General features: G+C 35.1%; 2 protein-coding genes and 2 long non-coding RNA genes across 4 annotated transcripts; 2 read left to right on the top strand and 2 right to left on the bottom strand.

Moving 5' to 3' along the window:
* The first annotated feature begins 9,200 nt into the window (after window positions 1-9,200).
* On the top strand, window positions 9,201-11,091 carry LOC131018737 (probable beta-1,4-xylosyltransferase IRX10). Its single transcript, XM_057947444.1, has 3 exons — window positions 9,201-9,240; window positions 9,882-10,270; window positions 10,336-11,091. The coding sequence occupies exons 2-3, from the start codon at window positions 10,001-10,003 to the stop codon at window positions 11,089-11,091; spliced, it is 1,026 nt and encodes a 341-aa protein (XP_057803427.1). The 5' UTR covers window positions 9,201-9,240; window positions 9,882-10,000.
* A 759-nt stretch (window positions 11,092-11,850) lies between these two features.
* Window positions 11,851-13,230, bottom strand: LOC131018735 (uncharacterized). Its single transcript, XR_009100092.1, has 3 exons — window positions 12,773-13,230; window positions 12,582-12,640; window positions 11,851-12,073 (listed from the first exon to the last, which is right to left on the bottom strand). It is a non-coding gene; the product is annotated as an uncharacterized LOC131018735 (long non-coding RNA).
* Window positions 13,231-14,240: 1,010 nt separating this feature from the next.
* Window positions 14,241-15,254, top strand: LOC131018734 (uncharacterized). The gene is made up of 2 exons (XR_009100091.1): window positions 14,241-14,603; window positions 14,999-15,254. It is a non-coding gene; the product is annotated as an uncharacterized LOC131018734 (long non-coding RNA).
* A 2,098-nt stretch (window positions 15,255-17,352) lies between these two features.
* LOC131018729 (uncharacterized) lies at window positions 17,353-19,724 on the bottom strand. The gene is made up of 2 exons (XM_057947439.1): window positions 18,004-19,724; window positions 17,353-17,909 (listed from the first exon to the last, which is right to left on the bottom strand). Exons 1-2 carry the CDS (start codon window positions 18,010-18,012, stop codon window positions 17,388-17,390), a joined length of 531 nt encoding a protein of 176 aa, XP_057803422.1. The 5' UTR covers window positions 18,013-19,724; the 3' UTR covers window positions 17,353-17,387.
* Between the last annotated feature and the right edge of the window lie 2,268 nt (window positions 19,725-21,992).

Below are 21,992 nucleotides of genomic sequence, written 5' to 3'. Positions count from 1 at the left end.
GGGTGCAAATTCTCCCCTCTGACCTAACGCCGTTAAGTGTCCATTAACGTTTGGGTTTAATTGCACCCTCTACTTCAGGGGTAGATCTGCACCTTAATTTTTTTTTTTTTTAAATTTCAACAACCCACCTCCGGCATCAACTTAACCGCCCCCCGTACTCATCGGCTCCAACTTACACTTTGTCAGCTCGCACGCGCTCAATCTCTTGATCGTCGACTGCTTACCGCCGACATGCAGCAGCATCACCAACTCCAGATGTGGACCTGGATCGAATCCTGCTTGGTCCAAATCCATATCCATATTTTTTTACTTAGGTCAGGATCCGATCCAAATCCATTAGGTCCAAAAAAATGAGATTCATGTCCAGATCCAACAGGGTCTCGAGTCCTAACCCAGATCCATTCTTTTTTCTCTTTTAAAATAAATTTATAAATATTAAATTAACCAAAAATAAAATCATAATTATTATCTAGAGTTTTAATAATTATTCAAAAATAAATAAATAAAATTTAAATATATATTATATAGATAAATATATACACAATTAATATCATAAGATAAGCCTAAAAGGTTAAGGTGTTGGAGGAGATGCTGTTGTGCGGGGCGGTGAAGAAGCTGGCGGCATTGCTGCATGTAAGCGGTGGGCAGTCGACAAACAAGAGATTGGGCGCGTGCGAGCTGACAAGGTGCAAGTCAGAATCGATGAGTACGGGGGCGGTTAAGTTGATGCCGGAGGTGAGTTGCTGAAATTATAAAAAAAAAAATAAAAAAAAAATAAGGTGCAGATCCACCCCTGAAGTAGAGGGCGCAATTAAACCCAAACGTTAACGGACACTTAACGGCGTTAGGTCAGATGGGGGAATTTGCACCATTTTCTCGGAGTTCAGGGGTTTTGTTACACACACAGTGAGTAAGAGGGGTTATACGCTATAGGGGCTACTACTTTGGAGGCCAATCTGCACCTTTTCCCTTTTTAAAATTTATAAAAAAAAAAAAATCCAAAATTTATGTACATAGAAGCCAATAACCCTTATTAAAAAGACGCAAGATTGGGGTATAGTTTGCAACTTTAACTAATTTCTAATTTTTGCAATTTAATGGAACTTTTCAATTGTAGCGAATCAAGGCACAATGTCATCGAACCTTCATCCCATCTTTCCCGAGCCAATTTTGATACATATTAATAGGGGTGAGCAAAAGCGGATCAAAACCAACGGATCGGACCGAACCAATCGGTTTTTCGGTCCGGATCGGTTTAGGTTCATGTATTGGTCCGATCCGGTCCTATTTTCTTGGACCGAAAATATTTCGATTCGGTCCCGGTCCCGGGGAGGCCAAAACCGACGAAAATCGGACCGAACCGAATATATATATTTTAAATATATATTTAATATTTTTATTAATATTATTAATATTTTTATTAATTTCTAATATTTTTATTAATATATTAATATTTTTATTAATATTATTAATTTTTTTTATTAATTTTTAATATTTTAAAAATGGTCGGTTTTCATGTGAATGTATTTTTTTTTGAAAGAATTTGAAGTGAATATTTTAGTTGTGAATTTTTCGATAAACTAAATGAGAAGTGAAAATACACACTAAAAGTAAAATAAATCATTAAAAACACATTATGCAATATTTGTGTACAAATAATCCGTTTTAATTAAATTAAGATATAGCATCTTATAATTTTCAAAGATATTAATTTTATAAACTATAGAAAAGACTTTTTTTTTGTTATCAGAAAAAAGAGTATGGTATTATTAAAAAGCCATGGTACCAGAGGTACCAAGAAAAGGCAGCTGGGAGTTTACGAGCAAAGGGAAAAATAGAAAACGAAATCAGCAAAACACAACACCCAAGGCTCTACATCATTCGATTGCATTCGGGTTAATCACCCAAGATTTGTAATCCCGGATCGGTGTCTCCATCTTGAAAACCTTCGTCCAGCTCCAAAGTCTCATCTTGATCTCAGCCACCAGTTTATCTTTGTTGCAACTACCGTGATTGAAAACACGTTCGTTCCTTGCTTTCCAGGTACACCAAGTGATGCAAATCCATGCACTCGAGAGGAAGATTTCAGCCGATTTATTCCCAAGATTCGTGAAGGCGAGGAAGTGTTCGGTAGCATCTCGTTGCATCGCCGTCTGGACTCCGAGCCACAGCAGAATGGCTTTCCAAATGTCCGTGGTAAAAGGACAAGAAAAGAAAATATGCTTCAGATCTTCAGGGTGAGACTTACAAAAAGTGTAGTCAGAATCTGAAGGAGAAACTTGAATGTGCCTTCTAATAAGGTTATCACACGTCGCCAGTCTTCCTTTGATGATCCTCCACGCATTTGTTTTCGTCTTGTGAGGAGCAGGGGCTTTCCAGATCCTCGAGAACTCTGGTTTTTTCGATCAGATTCTGGTCGAAACACCGACCTCTCTAATTGAATTGTAGGCAGACTTGACTGAGAAGAGACCATTGGGAGCAGGCTTCCAAGTCCATCCATTCTTCCTGCCTGCGCACAAAGAAAAAGTATTGATAGAAAAAAGAAGTTCATTGATCTGGTTTTCCTCACGCTCCCTCAAAACTCGATTCCACTCCAGTTTCCACTCCCACACTCCATCAACCCAAATACCCATATCCTTAAGCAGCCCCCCTTGGTTATAGCAGATGCGAAAGAGCCTTGGAAAACTATCTCGTAACCTTTTCTTTCCAGCCCAACAATGATGCCAAAAGAGTATCGAATTTCCTTTCCCGATCTGCACCTCCAAATTTTCCTTGAGCATCTACCTCCCTCTCCCCGACTAACACTCACGACCTTCTTCCACCAGCTAGATTTCGCCTCACTATTTCTCACAAATCTAAAACCTTCTTCATCCCAGTCCATCTCCCCCTTGCATGCTCTCACCACTCGAACCCACAGGGTGTTACTCTCCATCAAGAATCTCCACACCCATTTAGCCATAAGGGCCTTATTGAAACTTTCTAGATACTTGATACCAAGCCCCCCCTTACAGACTTCATCACAAAGCCCTTCCCATTTAACCCAATGGATCTTCTTCGGCTCCAAACCCCCCTCCCCAAGGAAATCAGCCACTACTTTCTTAGGCAAGAAAGAGAAGGACATTTGATAAATCAGGATGAAAAAAAAACCCGAACGTAACAAAGTGATTCTTCAAGTTTAGAAAATCCCGTAAATTCCTCATTTTCCAATTTTGGGAACCAACGAACATTATTATGAACTTACGAACATACTAATGTTCGTCAACGTGTTCGTATAAAAACTAAATGAACATACTAATGTTCGTCGATATGTTCGTATAAAAATAAATGAACATACAAATAAACATACTTATGTTCGTAAGTTCATAATAATCGTTGGTTCCCAGAATTGGAAAATGCGGAATTTACAGGATTTCCAAAACTTGAAAAATTCGGATGAATCTGATTCATTGATTTTGGTGAGATCAATGGCTTTGATTTGATCTTCATTCTCCATATAGGGGAGTGGTCTCTCTCTCTCTCTCTCTATATATATATATATATATATATATATATATATATACTCTATATATATATATATCATAATTTTTAGTAGTACTCCCTCCGTCCCAATATTGTTGGCCACATTTGATTTCGGCACGGGAATTAAGGAGTTGTAGATTAGTATTTTAAGTGTGTGGGTAATATAGTATAAAAGTAATAAAGTAGGAGAGAGAAAGTGATAAAGTATGAGAGAGAAGGTAATAAAATGATAAAGTAGGAGAGAGAATGTGATAAAGTAGGAGAGATAATGTAATAAAGTGATAAAGTAGGAGAGAGAATGTGATAAAGTAAGAGATTAAATGTGATAAATATTTCCATTTTAGGAAAGTGACCAACAATAGTGGGACAAACTAAAAAGGAAATGTGGCCAACAATATTGGGACGGAGGGAGTAACATTTTACAACCAAACTTTAAAACTTCAGTTACCTTTTTTTTCTTTTTCTTCTATTTTTTATTTCTTTATCCTTTCATTCAAAAAATTGTGTGTTTCTCTTATGATAAAATATTCAATATGTTTTTCTAATTAAAGATTACGATAAAAAGTTTAATTCGATATATAATAAAAATATATTTTTTAAATTAGAAAGATATACTATTTTCTTTCTACTCTCTCTAGCAAAACAAATTGTGTTTCATTTTTCGTAGAATAATCATGTAATTTTGTGGTAGCACATAATTTAAATTTAGTAACTGTTTGCCTCTGCCTTGCTTCTAGACGGATACTCTTTTTCCTTCTTGAGATTTTTCCAAATGAAGTTTCCTCAAGAGGTTTTAAATTTTTAATTAGGTCCGGACCTTAGTCAGTGTCTCTGTGCTCTTAAGGGTTCTTTAGGTTTTATTTTTTCCTTTTTTATATAAAACACATTTTAATAATAATTTAATTTACTGAAATCATTTGTATATTTTATTTGAAATTGAATGACACATTTCTCATGTTCAATGCATTTTTTTCATTAACCCACTGATAAAATAATTATCGGTATGTTTTTCAAGTTTATTTGCATGTATTCGCTCACGATTCATTGATAGTACAATTGTTACCAACTTTTAATAAATTCGGAATCAAACTAAAATAATGTAGCATTATTAATCAGTGCCATAAATTTTTAGAATCAACGTTATAAAATTAAATTTAATAAATTGAGCAATTTTATTTATAAAAATAAATCCTATTTTACTTGCAAAGTTATATAGAAGTAATGAGTGTAACTAAATTTCTATATTATATTTTTCTGCATAAAAAATGGTCGGATTTAATTATTCACATAAGGTTATTATATATAATTGGATTAAGTACCAAATTCCCCCTATCGATGGCGTCCCTATCGCGTACAGGACCCTATAGTCAGGGTAAACACTGTTTACTACCTCAACGTGGCAAAATCGAACCAAATTCTCCCCCGCCTTTTAACGGACGCTAATGCCGTTAGAAAAAATATTTTTTTTTTAAGTTTTAATTATGGTGGGCTCCAACTCGCCTTCTCTCTCTCAATTCCAGCGAGGGTCACCACCGTCTGCCTCGTCTCTCCCCTTCTTCTCCGGCGACAGACGACCACCGCCAACCTGAAGGTCGCCACATAAAATTCAGAAATTGCAGAGAAGATTTTTCAAAAATTCAGAAATGAATGAGAAGATTTTCTAGAAATTCCAGAAATTATATAGAAGATTTTCACCATTTTCAGCCAAAAATAAACAAAAGATCTAAGCTAAAAAAAATTGAAAATTCACCATTTTCAGCCAAAAATAAATGAGCTAGACGAGGGGAAAAACACGAAATCTGAGCGAGATTCAGAAAATCGACAACCAAATTAACTATTGAATCTACTCATCCTCCAAAATTAGCTTCAGATCTACACAAAGATCAGATTTAATTCGAAGAAAAATGCTTCAGATCTCCTCGTCGGCGGTGGCTACAACGAGGAGCTCGCGGACGAGTGGGGGCAGAAGAGAGAGAGAGAGAGAGAGAGAGGCGGTGGAGTGGGTTTCAAGGAGGGGTAGATGGTGGTTTTGCAGCAGACGAAGACCCGACCTCAGTGATAGCTGTGGGTGGAGGCTGCGGCAGGAGTGAGAGGGGGGAGGTGGTGATGGTGCTGGTAAGAAGTTAGGTGGGTTCTTCGGCGGTAGAAGAGGGAAACTAGGTAGTCGTGCTTGTCGAACAGATGATGGAGGAGGTGCAGTGGAGGAGGGTGACCAGATTGTCATTGGAGATTTGGAGAGAGAGAGAGAGAGGAGAACGACATATGAGATGAAACGAGGGGGAGAGAGAGAAAGTGAGGGATAGATTGATTCTAACGGTGTTTGGGTCCGTTAAAAGGCGGGGGAGAAATTGGTTCGATTTTGCCACGTTGAGGTAGTGAACAACGCTTACCTTAACTATAAGGTCCTGTACGCGATAGGGAAGCCATCGATAGGGGGAATTTGATACTTAACCCTATATAATTTATATTTGATAAATTTACAAATTTTATACTCCCTCCGTCCGCCAAAAGTATGGCACAATTACTATATTTGGCGTCCGCAAAAAGTATTCCACTTTCCTTTTTAAGCCATGGTCCCACCATCCAACTTTATATTTTATCCTTACAAACACTCTTTATTTACAAAAAACCCACCTCAAATTCAATCTCAACCACACATCTCAAAAAGTGGTGGGACCCTTTCTCCACTACATCAACATCATCACCAATTTTATTAATCTCCGTGCCCAGCCAAAGTGCCATACTTTTGGCGGACGGAGGGAGTAAAATTTAAATTGATTTAAATATTCATTAATTTGATTTTCATTACATTTGTATGTTTATAGATTCAAACTCATAATTTTAACATATGTATTATGTAACATTTAGTATTTTGATTTATTATTATATAGTCCATTCGTTCATGAAATAACTTTCTACTTTTCCTTTTTGAGACGTCAACAAAAGCACATTCTACCTATTTTTGGACTATACCCCACCACTTATAAACATCTCACTTACCTATATTTTTCACCTTTTCACCACTTTCAATACTAATTAAAACAATCATCATTCCCAATACACTCAACAATCTTTTCTCTACTCTCAATTAGGGCTGGTAATGAGCATTTACAAGACTACTTGCAAGCTATTTGAAATTCGGCTAAAAAAAGGCTCGTTCGGAGCTTGATTCGATAGTAAAAGAGCCGAGCTCGAGCTCAAGCCTGACAGTACTTGGCTTGTTGAGCTCTCGAATATGTTCGTATTTGATTGTTCGTAAAACATGTTTGCGAGCCTGTTTGCGAACCTTCAATCGAGTTAGTGCACGAGCCTTAAACGAGTCAAACTCGAGCTCGAGTAACATATTAGTTAAGAAGTTTTTCCTAAATTTATAACGAATTTGAGCTCGAAAATCATATATACGAACATCTAACGAGTCGAGCTCGAGAATTTGACATTATCGAGCCTCATCCGAGCCGAGCTCGAACCGGGCTTGAGATCGGCAAGTGGGCGACGAGCCGAACTCGATCAACAAAATTAAAGCTCAAATCAAGCTCAAGTCGAACTCGAACATCCGAATATTTAAACGAGTCGAGCTCGACCCTACTAGTATTCAGCTCGGCTCGACTCGTTTACAGCCCTACTCTCAATAAACTCAACAACTGTTTTCTTAAAACTCGTGTCAGTCTCTCCTATAAAGTTCTTTTGTTGATGGATGGAGTATAACATAGATGGTTCATCCATTGGATGTTCCGAAGGCTCAATGAATTTTATTTTAAACAAAATGGTTGAATGAATATTATTTGAATATTCATTCAAAAAAATATATCAAACTATATGCAAATAGATGATTAATTATATACATTTTGAAATATTTATATGATACATAACTGATACTTATTAGTACACGCTTGCTTTTGATTTTTGATGAATTTATATAATTATATATACTCATCATTAATTAATAAAATATAAATGGTATTTCAAGTATTGAAAAATAATTTTAGGTTCAAGTTCTTGATTGAGTAATTGATCTAGATTTTTTTTATTAATTCAAAGTTATTTATATTTTAATTTTATTTAATATTTATATTTATTTATTTAAAATATTGTTCAATTTTGATGCTCACCGTGCATCACATTGGTGAACGTACTAATTCTTGTCTTAAAAAATCACTTTTATTTTAACCCAATCATATATATGTATATGGTATGAATATATAACCTTTCTACAATGCTGTTCTTCGGTCTCCGTATTTGTATTTACTCTTTTACTTTACACTAGTACGCCCTCTCGATTATTTATTTATTAAATTATCTAAAATTATTAAATATCATTATTTATAAGTTAGATTAATTTATAATAAAAAAATTATATTAATTTAAATATTAGTATTTGATTTAAGATAATGTATAATATATAACAATATTATCAACTTAATGAGTATTGTATAATAATAATTGAATATAATAATAATAATAATAATAATAATAATAATAATAATAATTACATTTATATATAAATAGTAAAACAAATAATTTAAATCAATCTCATTTTGAGTAAATAACATTAAGCAATCAATATAACAAAATTAACAGTGGTGGTTTAATATAACAATTTTGACAGCTTAAAAATCAAAGTTGTATAATTGTATTATAATTAAAAATTGTATAATTGCGGGAAGGAAATGCCAATGCCAAGTTTGCTTTATCTAGTCCAGCTATTTTCGTGATTTATGATGTTTTACCCTTTGCACCGAACTTTTTCTCTTCTCTTCCCCTTTCCCTCAAGAAAAAAAGTTCATATTTAAATAGTTCAAAACTAATTAAAAATCAAGAAAAATATAACAACAAATATATTAATATAAATAATTAAATATTCTCATAACTAAATAAATCTACATAATATTTTAAAATCTAATTTTAGGATATATAAATAATTTTTTATTTACAAATTCATATTAAAACTAATACAAAATTTCCTTATCCTTCATACATTAAAAACTGCATTAATTTAAAATAATTACAATTAAACAACTATGTAAACTTTTTTGAAAGGAAAAAATGACATCTACTTATTTTTTTTCACCAACAAACAAAAATACAATGGAAATATAGTAGTATGATGTTCAACGTTAGAGGTAAATGGGAGGAAACAAAAATTAATTTTGACACTTTAAACGATAATAACTTATTCATTTCAAATTTATTTTATATAATTTTTACATAGAATTAAAGATCTTCTCGTAATCTTTAATTTAACATTATTAAATATTTTTTCATGAATCAAAGTTAACAATTTTTTGAAAAAGATTCAAATAGAAAAAAGAAGAGAAAAAATTTGAAGGAAAATAGTGAGAGGAGAAAGAAAATTTGGAGGTAAAAAAACTCCTCCCTTATGCGGCTCATGATGTTTCTTTGGAAAACATAATATAAATGTGTTTAACGACATTAAATTAAATCTATATAAGCAGGAACACGTGCAATTTTTTAACGTTAATATTAAAATTTTCAATATTTTTTTTCCCTGAAAGTTTGTGTTTGAAATGGTAAGAGAAGTGAAGAAAGAGAATGTGATTAATTCCTCACATAATCCTAAACTGCATAAATCCCTGCCCCTTTTCTTCATTAATCTCTTATTTTTAGAGTTGGCAATGTGTATTTTTTGGCTTCTAGCTCTAATTACGGCCATTCTTGGCGTGGAGGGGATTGACCGCAGTCCCCGTACTGAGAGGATTTCAGGTATATCATTTTTCGTCTATTTTTTTTTTCTTCAATTCTAATTATATATACTTGTGTTTACTTCAATTTTGTCATTCTTAATTATGACTTGATCATTTCGAATTTTCAAGTTTATAGTAATTAATTACTAACTTAAATTTATTATTCCATAATTAGGGAGTATTTTTTTAATCTTTAATTTTTTGTTTAATTAGTTAGAGTTTATTATATTGTAATGTTTTATTTTAAAAAAATATTATTAAAATAATTACTCTAATAATATGACACAACCCACGGATGAGACCGACACATAAAAATATTACCTAGAATAGAGAATGCGAACATGATTACTTCTTTTGTTCCACTTTAGTGACACTCTTTCCTATTTAGTTTGTCTCATTTACAATAATATTTTTTAAAAATATAGTATGTAGTCTTTATCTATTCTATACACATTAAATAAGTATTCTTATTCTCCGTGCCCATTTATATCGAGTGGGACGAAAGGAGTATTAATCTTTGAACATTTTTATTACGAACCTTTTTCAAGATTGTATTGTCCAAGAATCCTCTTTGTGAATCATTTTTGAAAAATGAGATTGATGATGCAATACCATTGAGTTTGTAATAGTTAAAACAAATGATACTTATGGGTGAGGTAGGAAGTGCTGGAGATGTTCTTGATGACAATCCAGTGGGAAGACTGAAAGTGTTCGTATACAAACTCCCAAACAAATACAACAAGAAGCTTGTGGAGAAAGACCCACGGTGTCTCACACACATGTTCGCCGCTGAGATATTCATGCACCGTTTCCTCCTAAGCAGCCTTGTCCGAACCACCAACCCCGACCAAGCTGATTGGTTCTACACCCCCGTCTACCAAACCTGTGACCTCGCCCCCAACGGCTTGCCCATGACCATAAAGTCGCCCAGAATGATGCGCAGCGCCATCCACTTCATCTCCACCACTTGGCCTTACTGGAATCGAACCCAAGGAGCCGACCACTTCTTCCTCGTGCCCCATGATTTTGGAGCCTGCTTTCATTATCAAGTAGTAATTAGTTAATTAAGTACATACTTATATACGATGAATTTAATAATATGTTGCGTTTGTAGGAAGAGAGAGCTATAGAGAGAGGGATTCTTCCGTTGCTGCAGCGGTCGACGTTGGTCCAGACGTTTGGACAACGGTACCATGTTTGTTTGAACGAAGGTTCGATAACCATACCTCCGTATGCGCCGCCAGAGAGGATCATGTCGCAGCTGATCCCACCTCACACGCCCAGGTCCATCTTCGTCTACTTCCGAGGTCTCTTTTACGACACCGATAACGACCCCGAAGGCGGTTACTATGCGAGGGGCGCTCGTGCGTCCATCTGGGAGAACTTCAAGAACAACCCACTTTTCGACATCTCGACGGAGCACCCGACCACATACTACCAAGACATGCAGCGCGCCGTTTTCTGTCTCTGCCCTCTGGGATGGGCGCCGTGGAGCCCCCGCCTCGTGGAGGCCGTGGTCTTCGGGTGCATCCCCGTCATCATTGCCGACGACATTGTGCTGCCGTTCGCGGACGCCATTCCGTGGGAGGAGATAGGTGTGTTTGTGGCCGAGAAGGACGTGCCTTACCTGGACACCCTGCTCACATCCATCCCCGTCGACATCATTCTGCGGAAGCAGAGGTTGCTGGCGAATCCCTCCATGAAGCAGGCCATGTTGTTTCCTCAGCCGGCGCAGGCGGGCGACGCATTCCACCAGATCTTGAATGGCTTGGCACGGAAGCTGCCACATCAAAAGGGGGTGTATTTGAAGCATGGTGAGAGGGTTTTGAATTGGACTGCCGGCCTAGCTGCGGACCTCAAGCCTTGGTGATTAACATTATTAATTGGAATCTTCAATTATTATAATAGAGGCGTCACAACAATGTACAATCAGAAATTTTATTTACTTGGCTCCCTATAATTTTTTGTGAGTCACTTTTATATTTATTATTTTTATAATAATAAAATTTGTTATAATATATATATTATGAATTATACTTATTTCAATAAATAAATATAAAAATTTACATACCATATTTTTTTGATTTATCAACTTTAATAATAATGCCATGGGCGGGTTTTTCCCTTGTAACAATTGAAGAAAAGTAGAGCCACTACAAGAATTTAAGGGTTTTAGCCACACATGGATATGTGGCTAAAAGTATATTTATGTGTCACTATACATTTTTACCCACATATAAGTCAAATGTCAACATGTGTGGGTAAAACTTTGTAAAGAAAGGTTTTTACCCACACATCTGTATATGTGTGGGTAAATCACCTAACATTTACTTACACATATATATGTCACGAATAATATATTTTATGTGTGGGAAAAGATATAATGTAGTGATGATGTGGAAATGACGTGGCATTTACACGTGGCAAATGTTATGTGTGGGTAAATCTTATAATTTATGTAGATAATTCTTTTTCCAATAATTAAATATTAGATAAAAATGTTATTATTTATTAAATATTATAATTAAGAGTGGGTAAAATATACATTATGCGAACAATATTTTTTCTCACAATTTTCATATAAATATAATATATCTTATCATACATTATATGAGCCAAATATGATAAATTACAAAATACAAATGACGAATACATTAATTTAAGCAATTACAATTTAAAAACTTAACAATATTCAATAAAATTAAACTACATAATATTTTGACGAGAACTACAAAAAAAGTTATAACTCTAACTAACTACACACTTAATTTAAGCAATTACAATTTTTTTGAGCTCCTGACAGCAACTTTTCAACGGTCCCAACTTTATATAAGCAAGTGCTTCATTTATTCCTGTTAAGATAATAGAAACATAATGTTATTCAAGTACAGTACTATACAAAAAATAATCCAAATCTAATGTAATCATATGAGAGCCGTAGAAAATTTGGAATCAAATATAATTATACTTAATACAAGAAAATTCTTTTTAAAGGCATATACAAGAAAATTCTTAAAGTTATTGCCATGTCATGTGTATAAAATATATTCCTACAAGAAACTGTAACATAAAACATATAATTGAGTAAAACAAGATATGCTAGAACACTAATTATGTTATAGTTTGATGAGATAATCAGAAAAAGGAAGAATAATTCCACAAATTACAACATCTCAATATGTATGTTTTAATAAAGGAAAGGGGGTTAATGGTAGTCCAGACATACCACATATTAGATGCAAATGAGCATACAATTGCGAACAACTAAGCATATAAACGTAATTTGAAACAAAAAAAGAGAGGCAAGCATAAGAATGTACTATTGAAGAATGCTAACGATAGTAATCATACAATTAAAACCTGATTTAGGCTCTTCGACAACCTGCTCAATCTGCTACACACATATACTACCCCACCACCTGTTTGCCAAAATTTCAAAGAGTAATTCAAAAAAAAAATTCAGACAATATCCAACAACATAGATAGAAAATTAAAGATTAAAGAATTATAGGTAAAAGTCAAAAGAACTACTATCCCAAAATTTGATTTACCCCAACACGTGGCAGCCACCATTATACACAGATTGAGAAAAATCAAACCATCAATCCTATGCTTGCACCTTCATAGACCAAGTCTATGTTCCTCTCAACCTGTATATCATTAATAACTTCATTGAAATAAATAGATACAGATAGATAGTAATAGATAATAATTCGGGCGCAACGATTTTCCTATTCTTTCTAGGCCTTCCCCTTTTTCTTTTCTCCGTTGTGGTTGCTGCTACAATAGGTGTTGGAGGAGGGGCGGCGTTGAGAGTCGGAGTCGCAGTTGGGGTCGCGACGACGCCCTTAAAATTTGAACATCAAAGAAAAATTAGAAATTGATAAAATCGGAGAGGACGAGTAGTGGGGATTCTAATGGAGGAGAGGAATTGGCAATCTAAACTCCACTAAGATTGTGGATAAACTGCCGAGTTTCGTAGATAGGTTTTTTAGAGGGATTTTTGGTAAATGGCGCTAAAATGAAAATAATTATACGTGGTTAAATTTTTTTGATTAATTTTCCATGTCAGCACTACAAATTTAAAATTAAACTTCATTAAATAAACAAAACTAAGAAAAATACCGTCAAAATGTCACTAAATTTTTTATTTATAACAAATAAATTTATAGTTGCTAAATATTTAAATGATTAATAAATATTAATCATTTTTATTTAAATGATAATCCATTTTTTTACAATTTTAAATAAAATTATTAAATTCATATTTATTAAATGATATTAAATTCATATTTATTTTCTAAGTTTCATATTTGCAAAATTAATTTTAATTCTGATTGAGAAATTTGTTTGCCAAATATATTAAGAGAAACAAAAATCAAAAATAAAAAAAATGTGACTAAATCTTTTTACCCACACATAATAAAATGTCTTAAACTATTTAAAATCGTATACTGAATTTACCTACACATATTCAATTATGTGTAGGTATTTTGCCACACATAATTATGTGTGACAAATTATGTGTGGCTAAAACTTCCACGTCAGCATTAAATATATTAAGAGTTAAACGAAAAATAAAAAATAAAAAAATAAATGTGACTAAATATTTTTACCTACACATAATTAAATGTCATTAACTATTTAAAACTGTCTAATGAATTTACCTACACATATTTAATTATGTGTGGGTATATTGCCACACATAATTATGTGTCACAAATTATGTGTGGCTAAAACCCTTATATTCTTGTAGTGAGCGTCAGCGATCGCCGGAGACGAAGAAAAATGTGTTCTCGGTGTATTTGTGTTGTGCATGTGTGTACGTGCTTGTGGGTTGTGGTTTTTTCCATCGTGCACCTAGGTACAATGTACCTAGGTGCCCGATGCGCGACACGTGGCGATTCATCCATTTTCATTTTCTTTTTGTTTTTCCTTCCTTTTAACTCAACCAAGGTCCAATTTGGGTCCCACTCAATTTTTATACTGTATTTATCATATAATTTTTGTTATGTGAGTATTTCTTAATTTTGGGCTGGGCCCCACTATCCTAAAGCTTCCAAGAGAAGCTTGTCTTGACTATTCACTTTCACGCATCAAAAATTTCTCCCAACACAAACCATCGCGCTCTTTCGCCTTCGCTGTGATCCTGTCTGTGCTCTCGCCGTCATTGGAGTTCAAGGTAGCCGGAATTGTTTTTCGGTCCCCGGTGTAAGCTCTGTGTGTGGTCTTTCGCCGTCGCTGTCGCCCAGAGAAAGGTTCGCACTCTTTCGCCTTCGCTGTCGCCGGGTCTGTGTTGTCGCGGTGATTCGTGTTGAAGGTAGCCGTAATCCTGTTAGGGTCCCCGTAGTAGGTTCCGTTTCTGTGAGTTATTCTTTTACGGTGAGTTCCGACGGTGCCTCACTTTGGGGGTTTAGGAGAAAAATTAATTTATGACCAAATTTTTTTATTGCATGTCATATAAACAAAATGTTGAAGAACGTACAGACTATGCTGAGCTTAGATTGTTGTATTTGAAGCATCCTTTGAGATATTTGACTGCATTTTGTCGAAAACTGCTTGTTAAAGGTTTGGAGATGTGAATTGGTGTAGGAATAACTTGTAATTTAATGTCTAGTTAGGGGAATTTTGGTGATGATTGACTACAATTCATATCTTTTCTTGGCTCAAGTATAAGAATACACTAATTTTACATATTTGTTGTATTTTCTCTGAATCTCAAAATGTAAACCCTTTTTTGATTGAATGTCTGAATTGATCGATGACTGTGTTGGTAGGTTTTGCTCATTTGTTTGAGATGACGAAGAAAACTAGAGCGAGAAAGGCTCCTGAGGAACAAGGTTTGAGCTATTTAGTGTTAGTTTTTGCTATAAATTGCTTGGGCTGAATTTTTCAGTTGATGTTTGTTGTTTGTCTTGGTATGTGCTTGCATGATTGTTGTAGTTTGTGTTTTGGGGAGTATTCTAAGATATTTTGTATGAATTTTAGGGTTTCAATGTTTTATTAACTGTATATCCCAATTAGTCTTTTTTCTATTGAATTGTGAAAGTGATGGTTTTAAAATTGTCACATTTGAGGCTTTTAGATTCCTTGTCGTTTTCTTGAAATGCAGTGGTCCCCTTTTGGCCTTTTTCCTAATAAAGCATCAAATATAAATGACATTTATTTGTTTGGGTAAGGGAAAATATGTTTGTCGAACCATTTCACATATATGCCGAAATGAAATGTTTTTATGACGAATAGTCTATGGTTTGGTGTATTAACTAGAAAACAAAAGGGAAAGGGGAATAAAAAAGAACAAGAAGCTAGGTAATATATATGTTCTTGAATGAGTAATTTATATCTCACAATTTTGGCGGTTTTCTTCTTGGCAAAGTGTAATCCATCTAAGCCATGTCTAAAACTTCTTGGCCTTGCTGTGCTTTCATTTCACCATTCTGTACATAACTCGGTTTAAAACTGATCATATCTTATTTCAAGAATTTATGTTTAATTATTGAAATCATAAATTTAATTTATATTTGTTAAGATTGTAGTAATTAATTAACCAACCTTAGCAATGGTGGTAGGGCTAGAAATATGGATGAAAGTTAGTTTCCTATTAATGTTTCCCGCAATCAATCATATAAAGCCAATGCTTGATCATATATAATTAATGAATTAATTTCCCTCATTCTTGAGTCAAACCAAATATATGTTGAAATTCTAAATAGTGTGTTGCATTGAATTATCTCTGAAATGAATGATTAGAACTAATTGTATTAATTATATTTTTTTGGGTTTATCTTTTCTGATTGATTCTTGCTATATTCAAGGTTGATGGTAAACCCTTTTTATTACCTTGGTTGAATCTGCTTATCCCATCTGCCAAACATCTATGTGATTTTTTGACCAAAATGGTGATGATTTTTTTATCTTTATATGTAGTAGATCTTTACATATATTAATAAATGAGATGTAATTTGTAGAAGTGTTTGCAAACCTGCCACATCCTCAAATTCTTTGGTTGGGTGTGTTTAATGAACTGTTTTCTTTGGTGTATTGAAAGAGTATTTGTTGGAGTTGGTGCAATTAACTGAAATCAATTGCTATGTGATTTTTTGACCAAAATGGTGATGATTTTTTTTATCTTTATATATAGTTGATCTTTACAGATATTAATAAATGAGATGTGATTTGTAGAAGTGTTTGCAAACCTGCCACATCCTCAAATTCTTTGGTTGGGTGTGTTTACTGAACTGTTTTCTTTGGTGTATTGAAAGAGTATTTGTTGGAGTTGGTGCAATTAACTGAAATCAATTGTCATGGGGTAGGTGAACATGTTTCACATGTTTGTTTTGTAAAATCTGTGTAGGTGCTCATGTTTCTCAGCGAAGTTACCCGGGTTTGTATCTACTAAGTCAGCTTTTAGACTCGAACAACATGGATAGATTTAGGAATTCTTGTTTTGGCCGTTTGTTAGATCTGGATTCTTGGAAATTCCAGGGGCAGCTGTTGTATTTGATGTACTCCTCCATCAATGTAGAGTCTTTTGCTATTAGAAGAATATCTTTTAGGCTCTGTTAGGTCTAGTAGCCTCGACGTTTACACGATCCTCGGTGCAAATTCCCATAGCGGATGCTTCTAATGCAGTCCACGATCCCGTGATTCCGGTGAAGCGGAGGTTTACAAACACTAGGCTTAGCCGGCACTGGGAGAGGCCGAAAAAAGGCCGAGGAAGACACCTACTGGATTAGGTAAACTTCCGAGGGATATAATAGCAAAATAATATTATATTATCATTTAATTTGTATTAATACGCAACCATAACATGGTCTCCAGGTACAGATCCAAAGTCTCATGCGCCCACGTCTACAAATCATCCAATAATGAACTTTCCAGCAAGATAACCATACAATGAACTATTTTAGTTCCACGAAAACCATTTTGCAAAAGGAAAGCCTTAGCGGTTTTATTTAACAAAGAAAGGGACAAACTGAGATACTTACTTCTGCGAAGACCAACCATTGGATTTCCAGAGCTCAGAGAACCACCATGCCTGCCTTGGCCCAACATAGGGCATACCCTTCAATGTTTTCGACCTATTAAACACTAATAGAATGCAGTCAGTTATATAAGTGAAAATGGGATTTCATATTTCCAATAAAATCACATCAACATGTTAGTTTACCTTGGATTTTCAACATTTTCCTCATACCACACCCTAAACTTGTCTATCCATTCATTCGATGCAAGGCGCATCGGATAAGGATCGTCGGTGGAACTGAAGACAGGTGCGGGGGCGGCTTTCTTTCTTTTGGACTTTCTTTGTGCCTTTGGTGAGGGCAAATCACGAACTAACTCAACATCGATCACCTCCTTCTCAACCATCTCGTCCACTTTATCAGTAGGCTCGGACGTTGTAACTAGGGCTAAACATTCATTTCGATGGGCATCCACCTGTGAACAACTAGGCTCGGGTGTAGGTTCTCGATGTATGTTGTCTGCACCAAGGTCGAAGGCATTCCCCTTCGGCGGCGGGATATCGTCTCGGCAAACATCATCTGGTACATCAGCTTCATCTATTACAACGGTGTGCGACCATTCTGTTTGAACTCCCGCATTGATAACGTTTGCCGATTTATCATTTCCGAGACGGTCGTTCATAGAAGTGAGGGTGGCTTGCATTGATCGTGCAATCACCAGAAACTACACATTAGATACACAAAAAAGAGGCAGAATTCAGCTTATATTAAACTTTGAAAACCATAAAAATCTATTAAACTTGGGGTTTATACATTACCTCTTCCATTTGGTCGTATGTGGGATATGAAGGAGTGTCACACTCTTCATTTTTCTTTGTCTGACCTCTCTTGCTAGTGCCTGCCCCTACTTCATGTCCTTGATGAGGTGGAACATGTTTTCGGGGTGTACTCTTTTTCCCCTTAGTCTTTTGTGTTGTTTGGGTGTCTGCCAACTCGATCAGCCGCTCAAATGCTTCCTCGTCTTCGGGTCTTTCAAGCACCCGCTGTGTAGCTCTTGTCTTCCTTTTCCCAAGCACTAACTTATCCACTTTTGGATGTGGTTGCTCCTTGGGTGATCTTGGTTTGGAAGAATTGTTGATTTTGTATTTGATGGTGACAAGCAAATCAGCACTCGGCACCTCGCAACTCTAGTTAGGGTACAGTCCGTGGTTTTCACACCAAACCCTCTCGGATGGGGTGAAATTCATCGGTGCCTATCATTCAAATGAAAACAATAATTAATAACCATTCTTAAAAAAATAATCAACAAATAATCAACTCTATTAATTTGTTACTTACCAATTCCGAAGCATGAGCAGGGGTAAAATAGGGTTCAATTTCAGGGTCTTTGTACAGGGAATCCATCGGAGCAAGCGAGGACTCCGGTCACGTACGTTGACCCCTACCTCACAGCTTACATCCACAAACTTCGGATGTAGCTCATAAGCAAAAACTTGCAAGACATACCAAAGCCCGGCCGCGTCACATGTTGGACGAAGCTGCCTTTGACTATGATAATCCAGCTGGGCTTTGGCATTGTGACAAAGGATAACAAGGCATTCATATGCCACCAACCCCCAAGGATAGGAGGTGAATTTGTCTACATCATCAACTAAGTGAATGAACCGGAGCTCTATCTTTTTACTAGTGTTATGTCTAATCAATAAAATGCCAAAAACAACCACTAAGTAGGCAAAAAGTAAGGAATCCACATCTGCCCCTTTATTTTTAATACAATGACTTTCAAAAGCATCCAAGATTTGGTTAAAAAACATTCTTGTTTGCCCTTTGAAATGACGTTTAAAAAATTCAGAGGTTGCCAGGGGCTCTTCCCACCCCTTGAAACTAAGGCCTGTCATTACCCCAAATTCGAGGGGACCGAGCTCTGCATCCAGCCCACATAGCCTAAAAGATATTCTTCTAATAGCAAAAGACTCTACATTGATGGCGGAGTACATCAAATACAACAGCTGCCCCTGGAATTTCCAAGAATCCAGATCTAACAAACGGCCAAAACAAGAATTCCTAAATCTATCCATGTTGTTCGAGTCTAAAAGCTGACTTATACGTCGTAGATACAAACCCGGGTAACTTCGCTGAGAAACATGAGCACCTACACAGATTTTACAAAACAAACATGTGAAACATGTTCACCTACCCCATGACAATTGATTTGAGTTAATTGCACCAACTCCAACAAATACTCTTTCAATACACCAAAGAAAACAGTTCAGTAAACACACCCAACCAAAGAATTTGAGGATGTGGCAGGTTTGCAAACACTTCTACAAATCACATCTCATTTATTAATATCTGTAAAGATCAACTACATATAAAGATAAAAAAATCATCACCATTTTGGTCAAAAAATCACACAGCAATTGATTTCAGTTAATTGCACCAACTCCAACAAATACTCTTTCAATACACCAAAGAAAACAGTTCATTAAACACACCCAACCAAAGAATTTGAGGATGTGGCAGGTTTGCAAACACTTCTACAAATCACATCTCATTTATTAATATCTGTAAAGATCAACTACATATAAAGATAAAAAAATTATCACCATTTTGGTCAAAAAATCACACAGAAATTGATTTCAGTTAATTGCACCAACTCCAACAAATACTCTTTCAATACACCAAAGAAAACAGTTCATTAAACACACCCAACCAAAGAATTTGAGGATGTGGCAGGTTTGCAAACACTTCTACAAATTACATCTCATTTATTAATATATGTAAAGATCTACTACATATAAAGATAAAAAAATCATCACCATTTTGGTCAAAAAATCACACAGATGTTTGGCAGATGGGATAAGCAGATTCAACCAAGGTAATAAAAAGGGTTTACCATCAACCTTGAATATAGCAAGAATCAATCAGAAAAGATAAACCCAAAAAAATATAATTAATACAATTAGTTCTAATCATTCATTTCAGAGATAATTCAATGCAACACACTATTTAGAATTTCAACATATATTTGGTTTGACTCAAGAATGAGGGAAATTAATTCATTAATTATATATGATCAAGCATTGGCTTTATCTGATTGATTGCAGGAAATATTAATAGGAAACTAACTTTCATCCATATTTCTAGCCCTACCACCATTGCTAAGGTTGGTTAATTAATTACTACAATCTTAACAAATATAAATTAAATTTATGATTTCAATAATTAAACATAAATTCTTGAAATAAGATATGATCAGTTTTAAACCGGGTTATGTACAGAATGGTGAAATGAAAGCACAGCAAGGCCAAGAAGTTTTAGACATGGCTTAGATGGATTACACTTTGCCAAGAAGAAAACCGCCAAAATTGTGAGATATAAATTCCTCATTCAAGAACATATATATTACCTAGCTTCTTGTTCTTTGTTATTCCCCTTTCCCTTTTGTTTTATAGTTAATACACCAAACCATAGACTATTCGTCATAAAAACATTTCATTTCGGCATATATGTGACATGGTTTGACAAACATATTTTCCCTTACCCAAACAAATAAATGCCATTTATATTTGATGCTTTATTAGGAAAAAGGCCAAAAGGGGACCACTGCATTTCAAGAAAACGACAAAGAATCTAAAAGTCTCAAATGTGACAATTTTAAAACCATCACTTTCACAATTCAATAGAAAAAAGACTAATTGGGATATACAGTTAATAAAACAGTGAAACCCTAAAATTCATACAAAATATCTTAGAATACTCCCCAAAACACAAACTACAACAATCATGCAAGCACATACCAAGACAAATAACAAACATCAACTGAAAAATTCAGCCCAAGCAATTTATAGCAAAAACTAACACTTAATAGCTCAAACCTTGTTCCTCAGGAGCCTTTCTCGCTCTAGTTTTCTTCGTCATCTCAAACAAATGAGCAAAACCTACCAACACAGTCATCGATCAATTCAGACATGCAATCAAAAAAGGGTTTACATTTTGAGATTCAGAGAAAATGCAACAAATATGTAAAATTAGTGTATTCTTATACTTGAGCCAAGAAAAGACATGAATTGTAGTCAATCATCACCAAAATTCCCCTAAATAGACATTAAATTACAAGTTATTCCTACACCAATTCACATCTCCAAACCTTAAACAAGCAGTTTTCGACAAAATGCAGTCAAATATCTCAAAGGATGCTTCAAATACAATAATCTAAGCTCAGCATAATCTGTACGTTCTTCAACATTTTGTTTATATGACATGCAGTAAAAAAATTTGGTTATAAATTAATTTTTCTCCTAAACCCCCAAAGTGAGGCACCGTCGGAACTCACTGTAAAAGAATAACTCACAGAAACGGAGCCTACTACGGGGACCCTAACAAGATTACGACTACCTTCAACATGAATCACCGCGACAGCACAGACCCGGCGACAGCAAAGGCGAAAGAGCACGAACCTTTCTCTGGGCGACAGCGACGGCGAATGACCACACACACACACCTTACACCGGGGACCGGAAAACAATTTCGGCTACCTTGAACTCCAATGACGGCGATCGAGAGCACAGACAGGATCACAGCGAAGACGAAAGAGCGCGATGGTTTGTGTTGGGAGAAATTTTTGATGCGTGAAAGTGAATAGTCAAGACAAGCTTCTCTTGGAAGCTTTAGGATAGTGGGGCCCAGCCCAAAATTAAGAAATACTCACATAACAAAAATTAAATGATAAATACAGCATAAAAATTGAATTATACGTATCTGAATATTGAGTGGGACCCAAATTGGACCTTGGTTGAGTTAAAAG

The sequence above is a fragment of the Salvia miltiorrhiza genome, chromosome 1 (genome assembly GCF_028751815.1).
Source record: "Salvia miltiorrhiza cultivar Shanhuang (shh) chromosome 1, IMPLAD_Smil_shh, whole genome shotgun sequence".
NCBI lineage: Eukaryota > Viridiplantae > Streptophyta > Magnoliopsida > Lamiales > Lamiaceae > Salvia > Salvia miltiorrhiza.
The sequence above is the reverse complement of the archived record's forward strand: the minus strand, read 5'-3'. Positions and strand labels throughout refer to the sequence as shown.